Source organism: Anomaloglossus baeobatrachus (genome assembly GCF_048569485.1).
Source record: "Anomaloglossus baeobatrachus isolate aAnoBae1 chromosome 5 unlocalized genomic scaffold, aAnoBae1.hap1 SUPER_5_unloc_30, whole genome shotgun sequence".
Classification (NCBI taxonomy): domain Eukaryota; kingdom Metazoa; phylum Chordata; class Amphibia; order Anura; family Aromobatidae; genus Anomaloglossus; species Anomaloglossus baeobatrachus.
In genome coordinates this window covers 160,528-178,665 of record NW_027441807.1, presented here as the reverse complement: position 1 = coordinate 178,665, position 18,138 = coordinate 160,528, and the positions used below count along the sequence as shown (strand labels likewise).

Below are 18,138 nucleotides of genomic sequence, written 5' to 3'. Positions count from 1 at the left end.
TATCTTTGATGTACAACAAGTCCTGATTTCCACTTAAAACATTTCCCACACTTTGAACATGAAAATGGCTTCACCCCTGTGTGATTTTTCTGATGTCTAACAAGGTCTGATTTCTGAATAAAACATTTCCCACATTCTGAACATGAAAACGGCTTAATCTCTGTGTGATTTTTCTGATGTCTAACAAGGTATGATTTCTGAATAAAACATTTCCCACACTCTGAACATGAAAATGACTTCTCCCCTGTGTGAGATCTTTGATGGGCAACAAGTTCTGAATTCCAAATAAAACATTTCCCACACTCTGAACATGAAAATGGCTTCTCCCCTGTGTGAGATCTTTGATGCTGAAAAAGTTGTGCTTTCTGACTAAACCATTTCCCACATTCTGAACATGAAAATGGCTTCTTCCCTGTGTGAGATCTTTGATGCTGAAAACGTTGTGATTTCTGACTAAAACATTTCCCACACTCTGAACATGAAAATGGCTTCTCCCCTGTGTGATATCTTTGATGGTCAACAAGTTCTGAATTCCAAATAAAACATTTCCCACACTCTGAACATGAAAATGGCTTATCCCCTGTGTGAGATCTTTGATGTCTAACCAGAGCTGATTTCCGAATAAAACTTTTCCCACATTCTGAACATGAAAATGGCTTCTCCCCTGTGTGAGATATTTGGTGCTTAACAAGTTGTGATTTCTGAATAAAACATTTTCCACACTCTGGACATGAAAATGGTTTCTCCCTTGTAGGAGCAGTTTCATATTCCACATCCCTACTGTAACTTTTATTTTGCTGACAATTCTGTAATGAATCAGAATTTTGGACTTGTTTGAAAAGATCAGATGATAGAGCTTTCCAAGGAAGGACTGGAGATATATCTGGGACAACTGCATGCTCTTCATATGTATCATGTCTGACACTTTGATTGTCAGTTTCAAATTCTGAAGATAATAGATTTCCATACGAACTCAAAATACAGTAATCTCCTAAAAATAAATACAATGTTATTAGTTTTTAATATCTTGAAAGCACATTTATTTTTTTAAACCATAACATCAGAAATTAAATGAGGAAAAAATGTATTCTGAATCTGTTGTCCAATTTTGACATCTTCAGGTCCCGTTACGCGCTACGATTTATCTGACGATATGTCGTCAGGGTCACGGTTTTCGTGACGTACTTCTGTCGTCGTTAGCGACGTCGTTGCGTGTGTCACCTATGAGCGACTCCGAACGATCTTAAAAATAGCAAAAATAGTTGATCGTTGACACGTCGTTCAGTTTCAAACTATTGTTCGTCGTTTCAAACAACATCGCTAGTGTGTCCGTCATCAGCGACGCGGGCGTGTCGTTACGAGCAATGCTCCATGCCTCCTCTGCTCTGATTGGTGGTACCAACTGCGTTCTGATTTGGCAGGCATGGTTGATAAGGCGGACACAATTGTACGCCTCTGTCATTGTTGGAATTGTTGGGAGGAATGCTGTGTGACGGTGTCCACACGACCGCAATAGTCAAACAATATATCGCTGAACGATGTAGCGTCGTTTGTAAGATGGGTACGTGTGACTGCTAAAAATCGACCTATGAGCGATCTCGGCAAATCGTAGCAATGATCTGGGCGTGTCACATCGCTAACGAGATTGCTAGCGATATCGTTGTGTGTAAAGCGGCCTTAAGAGTTACATCTTCGTTAATGCGGATCTTCCATTTCTAGCACCAGTTCTCTGGAATGTGCTACAGTAAATAATCTGATTGATTGTCATAATGTGACTGCAGGATAATGAGGGACAGGGGGCTCCTATACTGTCCCTCACGCTAGGGGACACTAACCTATTCCTAACCACTGAATTACCCCTGAAGATGGAGATGCCAGAGTCCCGTGCCTTACTAGTCTCCTGAAGAGATCTAATCTGTTATCCCCCCGGGAAAGGAATGGGCAGAAGTATGATGGAAACACAGATTAAGAAAGACGGGAAACACAGATTAAGACAGACAGGACACATTGCAAAGTCACAGAAATAAACAGTGAGAGACTAAGGAGAAAAGCAAGAGCTGGAAGGCAGCAACAAAAAGACAACAAGGCTTAACACCACAACAGCTTACAGCAATAGTACACAACAATAACCCGTACATCTCGATCACAACACCTCACCAGACAAGTATAGGTAACCTTTAGTTGGCATTAATGAGATAGTCCAGCCAGCATATACAGAAGGGAAGCGAATGATACTTTCCCCTTTACAGCATGTGATCAAAGACATTAACAAGCAGCTCAGCAGAGAATAACTCTTACTAGCCTGCCCAAGCCTGTGGTTTGACACCTGCATCTCCCTGCGCTGCTCACAGACATCAGAGAAGTTAGCAGGCAGAGTATAGTTTCCACAGATCCTGATGCCGCCATGACAGTTGGCATACCCTGCAAACATCTCCTTGTTACATTGATCCACAACATAGACAATTTCAACGAGGGTTTTTTCGAAGACGAAAATAAAATAGTTACAGATGCCAGATATACAGTGTGTCCACACATATCCTGTTCACCGCAATTAACTTGAGAACGGCGGCAGCTAGAAGTGGTGCCTAGGTATGCCATACAACTTTGTAATTCACTTTTTTTCTCGATCTCGTTCCAATTTCATAATAAAAATGCTAACTCCGTTGTTTTCAACCAGGTGGCGCTATAGGTGGTTTCATTGCGTAGTGCATGGCTAGTTTACTATACCCAGAAAACACTTTTATGCCTAAAGCTGCCGCCGTTCTCAAGTTAATGGCGGTGGACAGGATATGGGTGGACACACTGTATAAGGCTATGTGCCCACGCTAGAATGTCCCTGCGGATTTTTTTGCCTGAAAATCCGCGACTTTCGCGGCAAATCCGCACCCGCGGATTTGCCGCGGATTTGCCGCGGATTTACCGCGGATTTGCCGCGGATTTCATTTTTCTTTTTTTCCCCATGCAAAACCAAAAATCCGCACCAAATCTGCACCAAACAATTGACATGCTGCAGATTTTTCCGGATCAAAATCCGCGGCAAATCCGCAGCGGAAAAATCCGCAGCATGGGCACAACATTTCCAAAATGCCATTGAAATGGCTTGGAAGTGCTGCTGCTGCAGATTTTCGGCAAATCCGCGGTAAATCCGCGGCAAAATCCGCGGCAAATCCGCGGTAAATCCTGTAGCGTGGGCACATAGCCTAATAGGGTTTTCCGGGACTGTAACGTTGATGGCCCATCCTTAGGCTTTGTGATTCAATAATTTTTTATTAGGTTTTCAAAGTTTATACATAAAAGAGTTCTAACAAAAACAATAAAACAAAGTGCTGTATAGCATTACTTCATGCTATATCAAACAAATAATATACAGTAGACATATACAAAAGGAGAAACAAACAAATAACATTGGTAAAAACTATGACATACAGTCGGATTAAGTATTTACAAAGTATGATATTCAAATAATATGTCAGGAGATAGATGTAAACAAACAATTTTCTTGTTAAACTAATTAAATAAGTATAGTGTATTACGTTTATACAAGAATTTTAACTAGATTAGATTTAAAATTTTATGTATTGTTGTTAATAAAGTCAGTCCATGGGTCCCATTTTTTATGAAATCTGTTCCAAGAGTTATTAATTAGGGCATGCTTCTCTTCATAGAACTTATGAAGGGATATTTTTTCTATTAGATCGTAAATATTTGGAATTTTATTGGATTTCCAACGTGCCGCCAATTCGATTTTGGTAACTAGAAGGATATGAATTACGATGGCCCTGTATTTTATGTTTATTGTATCCGAATCTATCGATAAGAGAGCTAATTGTGGGGTTAGACTTATTTTTGAGTGCATTATCAGATTTATTATTTTAGACACTTTCTGCCATAAGCTTCTGATTTTAGGACAGCTCCAAAAAATATGAACAATGTCACCTTTTGTATCACAACCTCTCCAGCATGTTGGTTTTTGGCTTGGGAATATTTTAGCTACTTTGTCCGGAGTGAAATACCATCTGGTATAAATCTTATAATAAGCTTCATGTAATGTAGCGCAGATATTGGAAAGGTATGTGTTTTTAAGAGCTTTATCCCATTGGTCTTGAGTGAATTCTACTTTCAAGTCCTTTTCCCAACTGGATATGTGTATAATTTTTCTTGTGGGGAGTTCAGAATTGTAGGCATGATAGATGTTCTTATGACTCCATATTAGTTTGTTATTTGGGTTGTTTATCAATTTAAGTATGAATTTGTTTATTTTACATTTGGGTTCTACAAGTTTCCGGATGATTTTCCTTATTTCTAGGAAGAAGTAAAGATCTTTATCTGGTATATTGTTTTGTAGTTTAAGTTGTAAGAATGAGGTGAAGTTTGTACCATCGTATATATTTTTTATGTATTTTATCCCTGACTGGATCCATCTATCTACTGTCTCGGTATTGTTTGACAAATCTATATTTTTTATCTCAGTATTTTTAAAGACTTCAAAAGTCATTTTGTCTTTGGAGATTCTTGAAATCTTTTCCCAGGAAGTAAATGCAGCATTAATAGTGTTGCTATCATAGGTATTTGATTTTCGTCCTCCAAAGCTTAGTAACTGTTCCAGTAAAGGAGAGCGGAAAGAATTATTTCCTGATAATATTAGTTCCAAGTTAACCCAAGTTGGAGTATTTTCATTTTTTAATAACCAATTGTTGGTTTGTTTTAATAAATTTGAGTAATAATATGCTTGTATATTAGGAAGGCCGTATCCTCCATTAATTTTATTTTTGAATAATGTATTTTTGGCCACCCTTGCTTTACTATTATTCCAGACATATTTGTTGATCAATTTTTGCAATTTGACTAGGAATTCGTCTGGGATGATGATAGGTAGACATCTAATTGTATATAAAATTTTGGGTAGAATAAACATCTTAGCTACCAATATTCTACCAAGCCAAGTCGTTTCGGTTTTGTTGTATGTTGCAAAGTCTTTTTCAATCTGAGATAAGAGTTTATTCATGTTGAGGATTAAGGTGCTTTTAATATCTTTTGTGAAAGTAATACCTAAGTATTCAATAGCGTCTGTAACCCATTCATAATTAACATTATTTCTAAGATTTTCTTGTGCTGTTGGGATGAGGTTAAGAGCTAGCATTTTTGACTTTTTCTCATTAATTTTAAAGTTTGAAACAATGGAGAATTCTTTCAAAATGTTGTTTATTTCATTGATGGAGTTTACTGGGTCGCTAAGAGTCATAATTACATCGTCCGCAAAAAGACTTATTTTAAAGTTTTCTTTCCCTATGGAAATACCTTTAATTTTTTCATTTGACCTGACACATTCTGCCAAAGGTTCCATAATCAGGGCAAAAAGTAGCGGTGATAAAGGACATCCCTGACGAGTTGCATTGGTTATCATAAAAGTTTTTGAAGAGTGGTTATCTGATTTAATTGTGACTGAGGGGCAGGAATATAGCGCCATGATGGCGTTAATGGATGTGTTGTCAAAGCCAAATTTTTTCAGGGTGTTTTCCAAGAATTCCCACCCCACTCTATCAAATGCTTTCTCAGCGTCAAGCGATAAAAGTAGGGTGGGTGTTCTAGATTTTTTAGCGTATTCAAGAATGTTTAGTAATCTTCTAGTACCGTCTGATGCTTGCCTATTTTTAACAAATCCTAGTTGGTCTTGATGGATCAATGATGGGAGAATTTCTTTTAATCTTTCGGCTAATATTTTTGAATAAATTTTTACATCTGTATTAATTAGAGAGATGGGTCTATAACTAGTCACTAATTCAGGGTCACTATTTGGTTTAGGGATGAGGGTTATATTTGCCTGGAGCATTTCTGCAGGGAATTCTCTGGTGGAAGCTGCGTGATTAAAAATTTTACAGAGGTGAGGTACAAGTAATTGGGAAAAAGTCTTGTAAAATTCATTGGAAAACCCATCTGGGCCTGGGGACTTGTTTATTTTTAGGTTTTTAATTGTTTGTAAAATTTCAGAGTCAGTAAATGGACGATTTAAAATATTTAGCTGATGCTCATTTAGTTTAGGAAGATGGATTTTGTCCAAGAAGTTATTCATTTTGTTGAGGTTATCATTCTGGTCAGAAGGAGTGGAATTGAGGTTATATAGTTTTTTGAAATTACTCGCAAATGCTTCTACGATGTCTTTTGGATGGATATAATAATGGCCATCTGGGTGTTTTATCTTGTGTATCCTATTCCTAATTCTTTTTTGTTTAATTCTACGTGCCATATATTTAGTTGGTTTGTTAACTGATGTATAATGGTTTGTATTTAATATTCTCACATATTTATCATAGTCAGCCAGAAGTAAGTCTCTCAGCTGTATACGCAATTTTATAATATCGACATGTATTTGTTGGCTGGGCTGGGGTAGTCTTTGCTGTTCTCTTTCTTTTTCTTTTATTTTTTCTTGTATTTTAGACAGATCTGAATTCCTTTGTTTTTTCAGTCTTGAAGAAATTTGAATCAATATGCCTCTTTGCACCGCCTTGTTGGCATTCCAAACTGAAAAAGGGTTCATAGTTTCAGAGGCGTTTTCGGAGAAATAATTTTTTAAAGATTTTTCAATTTCTTGTTGAAAGTTTGGGTGTTGGAAAATTGCCGGGTTATTTTTCCAGGTGAAATTTAATCTGTCTGGAGGGCCTACTTTAATTGTGCAGAATAAGGGAGAGTGGTCTGAGAAAGTTTTGTCCTTAATTTCTATTTTAGTTACTCTGGAGATTGAGAGGGATTCAGTTAAAAGTAAATCTATTCTAGAAAAGGTTTTGTGGGCTAATGAGTAGAAGGTATATTCCTTAGATGTGGTGTTAAGACATCTGAAGGTGTCCAACAGTTCATGAGTTTGAAGCCATTTGTATAATGATGGGTGATGTTGTCTGGGATTTGCTGTCGAGTCCATCTTAATATCAGGTATCAAGTTAAAATCGCCTATTAAAAAGAGATCTCCTTGTTTGTGCTTCTGAATTTTTTCCATTAGATTATTAAGGAAAGTAATCTGGCCACTGTTTGGGGCATATACATTTACGATAGTGCATAGGTGGTCATTAATTTTACCAATAAGGATAAGGTACCGTCCTTCAGGGTCTTGTATTTCAGATATCAAGGAGAACCTAGTTGAGTTACTGATTATCGTAATAACTCCTGCTTTCTTTTTTTCATTAAGGGCTTTGAAAATATTAGTATAATTCTTATTTTCAAATTTAGGGTGATTGTTTCTGGCCAGTCTTGTTTCTTGAAGACAGATTATATTTGCTTTAAAATTTTTGATTTCCTTCCAAATCATGAATCTTCTATTAGGGCTGTTCATACCTTTAACATTTAGGGATAGAATGTTTATGTCCATTTTGGGTTACAGTTGTTTTGGGGTTTAATTATATTTACCTGTTATCCATTAAGTGTTGAAATGGGTTACCAAGGTTTTTAGCTGACCTAATATAAAAGATACATTTCTGTATTGTATACCAGTACTAGTACAATGCGAACGCTTATCAAAATCTGCTACAATTTGTAAATATCTGTAAACAAACAGTAATTTTCTAAAGTATCTTACTTCAGATACTTTATTCAAAATTTAAGGGTTCTTAATTCTGTATCTTGTCGTTCACTGTCTTTACCTATAAGATACTCAAATAACAGAAAAACAAGAAAAAAAATATTGTTCCAACAAATAAATCTCCGGGGAATGCCTTTTGGTCAGACATTTCCCTCTTGAGGCACTAGTCAATTGCTGTAAAGACTTTAATATAGTACTTTATCTCCAAGTACTAATTGTAGTTTTGTGAAAAATAAAAGGTTATATATAAAATGAAACAACAAATTATGTTACCGTGAGTCACTCATCATGTGAAAATTGGGAAAGACATGTATAACTTTTCCATTATAACCATAACATGAATAGATAATCTTGTATTATCTCTTTAAAGCACAAGATCTCTTGAGAAGAAAATAACAGGCCCATCAAAATAAATCAAAGGATTTTTCAGGGCCAAGTCTATGTTGGTCTACGTCGTGGATCTGGGTGAGGGGCTTTTCGTTCCTCAAGGGAGCTGACAAAGCGGTGGCCATCTTCAGGAGTTGTAATGGGTACTATTTTCCCTCTGAATGAGATCAATAATTTAGTGGGAAAGCCCCATCTGTACTGGATTCCATTATCCCGGCAGAAGCTAGTGGTTAAATTGAAAGATTTGCGCATTGCCATGGTCTCTTTGGAGAGGTCAGTGAATACTTTTATTAGCTCAAAGGGCTTAGGGAGATTTTTTATTTTTCTTAATTTTTGCATAAACTCCTCCTTTATATGGAAAAAATGGATTCTTGCTATGGTATCCCTTGGAGTTTCCTCGGAAATATGTCTGGGTCTCGGGAGTCTGTGTATTCTGTCGATAATAAGTTCTGATTCTGCAACAGAAGGTAATACAGCACGTATGATGTTTTTCAAGAATTCGGAAAGTCCTTTCGGGGGGACGGATTCTGGGATGCCTCTTATCTTGACATTGTTTCTACAATTTCGATCTTCCATATCCGCAACCTTGGCTCTTAATTGGCGGATTTCGTTCTTGATTGTTGCTTGCTCCAAGTCTGCTGAGTGGCTGTTATCCTCTAATTTTTTTATTCTATCTTCATGCTCTGAGAACCTGTTGTTGTTAGAGTCAATAATGGCTTGCAAAATCTTGGTTTGATTCTGAAACAGAATATTAAATTTTTCGAACATTGTTGCCATTGCGCTTTTCACAAAATTTTCAGAGGCGTTTTTATCAGACGAAGCAATATCTTCAAAGTTGATGGCATGATTTATTGAATTGCCGTTATTGTCATCTGAATGTTCCATTCTGCTCTTGTTTTTTGCTGGGCTCTGTGTTGGGGATGACTCTGAATCTGATTTATATTCGCCATCCGAATGGGGGTTAGCTATCCTTGATCTGTCCGAATCGGGTTCCTTTCTTTTTTGAGTTTGGTATGTGATGTCCATTGTGCTATCTTCTAAATCTCTTTTTAGAGCAGGAAAATCACTGTCTGTATAGCCAGAAACTGAGTCTGTCTTGATATGTTGAGACACATTGGGAGAGCTAATGCTTCTTGCAGTGTCATGGAGTTGAGTGACTAGTGATACCATATTTTTCTCCTTTTGTGGTGCAGATTTGCTGCTTGATTGTGAAGATGGGTTCTGTGAGTATTTAGTAGTGTTCTGTCTGGTTTCTTGAGTACTTCTTTCCATTTTGGTATTTGTAGTTGGAGTAGGTTTTGACATTTTGTGCTGGTGTAAATAATTACAGTTATAGTATTTGACTATTGTTAGCAATGTTTATTTTAGTCTTGACGGTTCAGTAGCTGAGACCTCTGATTAACTACAACCTTATGGGAATATGCAGAAATGTCTGTTATTTGTTAACCTTATAAGGAATATGCACTTGTCAGGGCTTTGTTGTTGAATAGGCTATAGACAAGCTGTTTAGGGGTCTAGCAGCTCTCCTTGGGTAGTTGTTTTTAACTTGAATCTGTTATTAATCCTTGTTTATGGTGGTTTGCTGATCTCACAAATAGTTGTCAGCAAGACCTTTGTCACAGTAAGGTATTATACAGTGAGTTGCAGGCTGAATGCTGCACAGGGTTGCTTTGCAGTAGAATACGTTTTAAAAGCAGCTGTATAGTTTATTATATAGGAGAATCTCCTATTTACAGGGTGATATAAAGTCAGGGCAGCACTGCCTTCACCACTTAGTGGCTTGTTGATTTATTTGTTGTTAAAGTTCAGCTCCAGCAAGAATTAGCAACTTCACCACAGGGGTTAATTAGCATATGCAATGCTGCAGAGATTCTGTCCCTTGCAGTCTGAGAGAAGTGGAGGGGGAGGGATGGAGCTGTGGGGAAAAGGCTCCTGCTCAGCCCAGTTATGTCTCCCACTGTGTTAACAGTTATATCCCCTGAATCAGGCCTAGTGTGATAAACTGTGCACCCCTGGCCCAGGTTTATATGCACTCACCAGTGCTTGTTGTGTCCACTGTTCCTCGGTCCCTCTGTGCTGTGATAGTGCCTGCTATAATCTGTGATATCTCAGGCTAGGAGAGCCCGATTTAGGTAATTTTGGTACTGAAATGATCCAGACGGAGTCCTCTTGTGCTCTCCTTCGTTCAATAAAGGCTAAGGTCCATCCAAGTTGCTGTATTTTGTAGCTTTGCTGAGTGAAACACAGAGAGGATTTTCACTTCCTCATCACTCTGCAGCCGGCCACTCCCCCCCCCCATCCTTAGGCTTTGTAACCAATCCGGTAGCAGGTTCTTGCGGTCTATGCAGATAAACATTAGAGCTCCAACTCATCAAGACTGGCGATGGACACTGAAAAATTACATCATGGATTGGAGTGAGATTTCTGGCATAGGGAACACTGCATTTTGTTATGAATTAGAGAAGCGGTGGCATCACACCCTTCTTCTGGCCAAGCTCTGCCCATTTTGACAAAGCTGGTTACAATTGGCGTGAAACCTCCAAAAGTTGCACAATTTTTTTTAAAACTTCGTGCTGCACACATTTTTTTGAGAAATTTCAAAGTGGTTTATGCCATAATTGCTTTGATGAATCAGGGTGTAAAATCTCCTTCTGTAGGTGTCTCCATTCCTTCCAGGGTAGTTTGCCAGTAATTCACACTCTCTAAAGCAATAATTTAATTACATCTTTTTTGGTAGTTGTAAACCTTTGCATTTCAGTGTGCGGCTGTAACTCTGCCTATTTTGGCAAAGCTGGTTAAAATTTGCATGAACACACACACACACACACACACACACACACACACCAGCCTATCGCCTCTTTATTTTTAGACTTCTGTAATTAAGAGACCTTATATCACATGATGTGATGTTAAAAAGGTCCTTAAGCAGTCCTATAATCGGTATATAAACACTGGGGGACCTAGTAGAATGGGGGTTCTGTGAAATTGTCCAGTTTGCTCTCCCTTTCCATTAATACCAGTCCTGCATGCCAGCCTTTATTCTGTTCAATTTAGACTCCTGCAATGATGAGACCTTTGGTTACATCATGTCACATAACTTTGAAGTCATCAAAGGTCCTTAAACAATCAACCTTAGAATACAACTGATGGGGACCCGAAGAGAGTTGGGTTCCTGAGAAACTGCGCAGTTTAACTCCTCCTAACGCTGGCCCTGACTGTAACTAGGGCTTATTTTTGGAGTAGGGCTTATATTTCATTCTCCAAAAATCCCATAAAATCATGCTAGGGTTTATTTTTGGTGTAGGTCGTATTTTTGGGGAAACAGAGTATTCGTGAACCCTCTGCAGGTCTTTGAGTTGCCTTCATAACAACATAGAGAAGGCACTAGAAACAAACAGCAGAAGAAGCAGAAGAAGAAAAGAAAATACAGCTAAAAAAACCCCAGAGCAGAAAGTCTAAAAATGTAAACACAAAATTAGTGCAGAAAGTACATGAGTAGATATCTCTTACTGGATAGAACTGGAGGAAACACATCCTGAGGAACATCGGGATCTTCTTGTTTACAGTCCTGTGGGAGAAGAGGACGGGGACATCTCTCTGGTGTTGTCCTCTTACTGGATAGAACTGGAGGAGACACATACAGGGACTGAATTCATTCCTTACATACAGATAATTATAGGCCGTGTGTATTTAGTCCTGTCTATTACCTGGTGATGTGAGGGGCTGGGGACTCTCCATCATGACGTCCTTGTACAGATCTTTGTGTCCTTCTAAATACTCCCACTCCTCCATGGAGAAATAGACGGTGACGTCCTGACACCTTATAGGAACCTGACACATACAATGATACCGTCACCCCCGATCCCTCCATAGCGTTACTGTATAATGTCCCAGCATTCCCAGCAGTGTCACCTCTCCAGTCAGCAGCTCAATCATCTTGTAGGTGAGTTCTAGGATCTTCTGGTCATTGATGTCCTCATGTATCGGGGGGTGAGGTGGAGGCCCCGTGATTGGGCTCAGGGGTCTTCCCCATCCCTCAGACACAGGGTTCTGACAGCGCTCACTAGAGGTCTTCTTCACTACTGTGTAATCCTGGTTATGGAGAGACACAGTAATAAATCTCACTACAGACATTTCCAGAGTCCTCACCTCTCCAGTTCTGTCCATCTGTTATTCCCATAGATAAGGATGATGTAATGTGACGTCATCAGAATCTCTCACCTCTCCAGTAAGCCGGAAGAGGATTTCTAGGGTGAGGTGTAATATCCTCTCCGCCATCTTGTCCCTGTCCATATCCATCCTTCACGGGGCAATCAGGAGAATTCTGTTATATAGAAGATCACCACTGAGAGGATTTGATATTATAAGGACCTGAATGGGAAGGAGATGAGCAGATGATATGGAAAATTAATTCAGATATGGGAGGTGAGATATCATTTTATAGCCATATAAATACAATGAAAAGTGATCAATTATTCATATTGTACCTAGAATGGCATCAATGAAAATGTTGGCTCATCAAGAAAAAAACAATTCCTCACTCAACTCCATTGATGCAAAAATACCACTAGAGATGAGTGAAACTGAATTTTGGCTATCAGTATAAACTCCGACTTTTCCAAGAAAACTAAGTTCGAGTTCAGAGTTCGGGGGCTTTATGAATGTAAACCACTCTTGGAGTATCGCGGTACTCGGGTACGCTCGGTGCTCAACCCAGTGTGAGTCACCTGCAGGGTTTGATCGGCTTGCACTGGGGGTAACAACAGAATGATCGGATGTAGTGTGCACAAGCAAAAAAAAAAATGGAAAAACCCATCCTCCCCCAGAAGTGATCTGTTTATGGCTGCATGTGGGTGGAGACGTGAACTGCCCAATTAACCCTAAAAAGCATATCTGACGCCCTGGCCTATCAGGTCGTCACAGGGTGTTGTGCAATCTGCCCCTCTCCACAGTATCCACTCCTCCTTCGTTATGGATCCTGGTCCTTTGGAGTTGCTAACAGCTTAGCCAATCAAAATCCTAGAAACACTTTATACCGTACCCACCAGACACACCATTGGGGGGCCTGAAGGGAATAGGGTCGCCCAGATAGGGTGTTGGTGAGGAGAAAGTGAGAAAGTGACACTTAGAAGAAAGTGTGAAACGGAAGTGGAAGGAGAAGGAGGTGGAGGTGACTCTCTGAGAGGGAGAGGTCACCGGCCTGGAGCAGGGCTCCTGAAGTTACTAGGTGGCAGACGTTGGTCTGGGCCTGGTAGGAGCTGGAACCCCGGTCGCAGGGGAACATGTCAAGGGGCACGGGCTGCCGAGGAGGGCAGCCGGCGGCCTTGAGCCATCACCGAGCAGGGGCCAGGGCATGACGAGGTATGTGGACCCTAGGCCGGGAAGTAGCTTCACGCGTTCAGGTAATTTGCCAGACAGTGGTGAAGACTTCAAGATTCATCCCCAACCCACTCCAAAACCGGGGTACTAGCACACCGATGGGATAGGACTTTCCCAATACAGTCCAAAAAAATCCTACGCGTGAACCCTGAGAGCAAGCTCACTCCGTTAGCCATACGGGTGAGCGGGATCCGAAAAGTTTTATGCTTTAAGCCCGCTTTACACACTACAATATATCTTATGATGTGTCGGCGGGGTCACGTCGTAAGTGACGCACATCCGGCATCGTAAGGTACATTGTAGTGTGTGACAGGTACGTGCGATTGCGATTGAACCTTAAAACGTTCATCGCATGCATGTCGTTCAATTCCTAAAAATTGAACGTCAGATTGTTCATCGTACCCGGGGTAGCACATGATGAACGATGAACAGATCTTACCTGCGTCCAGCTGCTCCCGGCCAGCAATGCGGAAGGAAGGAGGTGGGCGGGATATTTACGTACCGTTCATCTCAGCCCCTCCGCTTCTATTGGCCGGATGCCACGTGACGTCGATGTGACGCCGAACGTCCCTCCCACTCCAGGAAGTGGACGTTCGAAGTGTGATGGGGGTTAATCGTTTGTGCGGCACATTCAACAAATTGAATGTACCGCACATACGATGGGGGCGGTTAAGATCGCATACGATATCGTATGCGAAATCGTAACATGTAAAGCAGGCTTAACTGTCCAACTAGAGGAAATCAAGTGCCAAGGAAAGGCCACAGGCTTACAGCAACACCAAGGGCACGGACCCAAGCGTGCTCCCTCCAAGCTGCAGTGGTGCTCAGAATTCTGGTTTACAAGCTGTCTGTGTTATCATTCCTGGACTGAGTGAGTACACTGAAAGCCCCCTTTTCCTCTACTCAATGGCACCCCAATCACCAACAATCCAACGGGCCCCGGGGCACAAACCCCCTACCCACGGAGGGGTTAAACATCCTGCTGCTCCACCATCGCCACCGGGCTCCCCAACAGTAGCAGTGGTCTCCCCCATTACCACGCACCGTGGGTGGCATCACGAGCTTACACATCTCCCCTGTACATATCTCCCCCTCTCTTCTTTAATTCAAGTGTCCGCGCGAACCCCCGGGTCCGGAGACCCCTTGAGCCACCGCGGCTCTGGATCCGAGCGGCTCGGCCGCTGTAACGGGGGCGGTACACTTTCGAAAAACCTGGCGTCACGAACAGGATACGAGCAGGACCCACTTACCTTGGTAACGTGCGCCTTAAAAGCCGAAAACTGCGAGTCAAGATTCTGTTTCCCGCCAATTCTGCCATTTTCTGGCATTTTTTCGCGCCAAAACGCCATCTTCCCCAAGAAAGCGTGCAAAGCCTAAGCCCCGCCCTTCGTCTTCCCAGTGAGGCCGTAACCGGAAGTTCCCAGAGGGCCACGGTCAGCAAGGGAGTGCTGCGAAAAGACCAAGGTGGCGCGCGGAGATGTCGGTTCCAGACGATGGGATTGTGGCGGTGCTGCCTCCGCCCGACCAGGGTAATGATGGCGCAGCGTATGCCGCTCCAGTCACAAGAGGCAGCGGCACCGGGACCTGAAGCAGTTGTCCCCATAATGCCGATAACATTGCCGTATGTATGCCTGGCTCCCACAGTATGACGGCCGATCAGATGCGCTGCAAGGATTTAAGAGGAAAATATGTAACGTCTGGATATGTATGCCTTAAACGGGCGGCAGCGGGCCTCGGTGGTACTGGGACAGCTGACCGATGCTGCCGAGCTAGAAGTGGAGATGTGGACTGAAGCAGACCGGACATCAGTGACCACCATTTTTAGGAGACTGGGAGCTGCATTTGAAACCCGCACAGAAGCGGAGCTGAGAATGAGGTTCTACAGCTGCAAGCAACGGCCCCAGGATAGTGTGACGCCCTGGACTAGCCAGGTAGTCACAGGTAGGCCCTTGCACAAACACCCGTGCCCTAAAAAGGTGTCATCAGCCACCCTTAAAACCCCAGTCACCTCCCTCAGGATTTGATGTTCACACCAGGGGGGCAGAGCCAGGTGGTTGGCCATGAACACTGAGGAGTTCACAGCTCCTGAGGCAGGACAAACAGTTAGATTAGTTTGAGGAGTGGAGGAGTGAAGTACAAGTGCAGAGGCAGACTGTGCCCAAGTCTGCCCCAGTCTAACTCCGGGTGTCTGGCTCGTAGCCCAGTCACCTCTGGCTAGGAGGCAGACGGTGGCCTCAGCTTGCAGGAGCCGGGAAGACAGCTCGGTGGAACCGTAAGGGACCGGGGACAGGATAGTGGCCCGCCGGTACCGAACCGGGGAACCGACTGGAAACTGGAGCACAAAGAGGGTACTCAGACCCTGAAACGCGGTCCCGTTTTAAACATAGACAAGGCCGAGAACTTGCAGACCACCCAATAACGTTTGGGCTTTGTAAAAAGCCCCTGGAACACCTTTCATGTCTACGGTTTCCGGAGAGGCTGGTTGGACAAAGGGCCTGCTGTAGAGTCGGCCGAGGTCCCGTCACCATGGCAACCGGTGACAACCCTCCGGGTCCAGGGGTCCCCTGGACGTGGGACCTCTGAGAGACTGCCGGGTATGGAACTTTGTACCCGGCCCGTTGTGGGCAATACCCGGACCCGGACCCGATTCCTGGACTAGGGAAGAGGGGTGCTGACCTGTTCTTAGAGGCAGCACCAAGGGGTAGGTTTGCTTGGGTGGGCAAATGAAAGGACCCGTTCCCATTTAATAAAAATGTTTTATGTTTGCAACGTTAAAGTAACATGCCCCCCGTAAGGGATGATTTCCACACTTGCTTATAATGTAAATAATGTTATTATACTTGTATCTGTTTTTCCCGTTTATCTTTTGCAGTTACAACAAAAATAAACCGCTGGTGGTCGGACAGCCCGCGGACGGTCTGTATTAAACCAAGGGGGAATGTGACGCCCTGGACTAGCCAGATAGTCACAGGTAGGCCCTTGCACAAACACCCATGCCCTAAAAAGGTGTCATTAGCCACCCTTAAAACCCTAGTCACCTCCCTCAGGATTTGATGTTCACACTGGTAAGGCCTTAATTTAGGTTGATGCCATTCAGTCATGCATCCCTCTTAAACTGTCTGCAGTCCAAATTATGAGTCACTCGTGGTAGCATGCATTCCACTCTCTTTCACCCACACCAGAGACGTGCTCAGATATGAATAGAAAGTAAGACTGCTTTATTCCGGAAGTTGTACAAATATATATAACCGGGCTTATTGGCTAGGTGCCAAGAATACGTAACACGTCTCCTATTGGATAAAGTAGAACAGCTTATTCTGTGATATACAATTTACTGTAATGTGCTTGGTTCCTCATTTATATTAGGCAATGTCAGCATGATTCACTTGTCACAAGAATAGCCCAGACTGTCTGTCTGAGTCTTATGCCAAGACAAAAGTGTGGTACAGTTCAAACACCATCTTAAATCCTGTTCTTTATGGATATCTCCATGTAACTCTTATATACTCATAATAATTCATAATCTTGTCCATAACAACACCAGGGGGGTAAAGCCAGGCGGTTGGCCACACCCACCGAGGAGTTCACAGCTCCTGAGGCAGGAAAAACAGTTAGATTAGTTTGAGGAGTGGAGGAGTGAAGTACAAGTGCAGAGGCAGACCTGTGCCCAAGTTTGCCCCAGTCTAAGGGCGGCTTTGCACGTTGCAACATCGCACGTGCGATGTTGGTGGGGTCAAATCGAAAGTGACGCACATCCGGCGTCACTTTCGACATCGTTGTGTGTAAATTCTAGATGATACGATTAACGAGCTCAAAAGTGTCGTTATCGTATCATCGGTGCAGGCTCCGACTTTTCTATAATTACGCTGCCGCGACAGGTACGATGTTGTTCCTCGTTCCTGCGGCAGCACACATCGCTGTGTGTTACGCCGCAGGAGCGAGGAACATCACCTTACCTGCCGCCGGCGGCTATGCGGAAGGAAGGAGGTGGGCGGGATGTTTACATCCTGCTTATCTCCATCCCTCCGCCGCTATTTGCCGCCTGCCGTGTGACGTCGCTATGACGCCGCACGACCCGCCCCCTTAGGAAGGAGGTGGGTCGCCGGCCAGAGCGACGGTTGCAGGGCAGGTGAGTGCATGTGAAGCTGGCATAGCGATAATTTTCGCTACGCCAGCTATCACAAGATATCGTACCCGCGACGGGGGCGGGGACTATCGCGTGCGACATCGCAGCATCGGCTTGCGATGTCGCAACGTGCAAAGCCCGCCTAACTCCGGGTCTCTGGGTCGGAGCCCAGTCACCTCTGGCTAGGAGGCAGATGGTGGCCTCAGCCTGCAGGAGTCGGGAAGATGGCTCGGTGGAACTATAAGGGACCGGGACAGGGTAGTGGCCTGCCGGTACCGAACCGGGGAACCGACTGGAAACTGGAGCACAAAGGGGGGTACTCAGACCCTGCAACGCGGTCCCGAAACTACCGGATCCCGTTAATTAACTGATTGAGGTCTGGACTTTAGGTCCTTTCCCACCCAAGTCCCGACTGAAGACAACAGCCCACCGAAAAGGGATAAAAAGCCACCGCTCAGGCTAAGAGATCCAAAGGGCCAGCGTCTGCGGGCAAACGGGCTCTCCCGACACATAATCCCGGGGAGCGGGCTCCCGTTGCTGAAGCACGGGTTGTCCATAGCTACACAGAAGGTGCAGGAGAAAGGCGGAGACCACCAACCCGCCTGGGGGACCAGACGCAGCCGGCTGCGGGCACCGACCACCATCTTTTTGGTTTACCAGAGACTCTTGTGCATCTGTA

The 18,138-nt window shown here is 43.1% G+C and overlaps 1 protein-coding gene across 1 annotated transcript in view; it reads right to left on the bottom strand.

The window, feature by feature from the left end:
* Positions 1-14,389, bottom strand: part of LOC142259198 (uncharacterized) — a 50,300-nt gene extending 35,911 nt beyond the window's left edge. Inside the window, exons 1-2 of the mRNA XM_075331693.1 lie at positions 14,371-14,389; positions 11,465-11,578 (exon numbers count right to left, since the gene is read on the bottom strand). Of these exons, the coding sequence (XP_075187808.1) occupies positions 11,465-11,578; positions 14,371-14,389 (133 nt within the window). The remainder of the gene's footprint in view (positions 1-11,464; positions 11,579-14,370) is intronic.
* Positions 14,390-18,138: the final 3,749 nt, after the last annotated feature.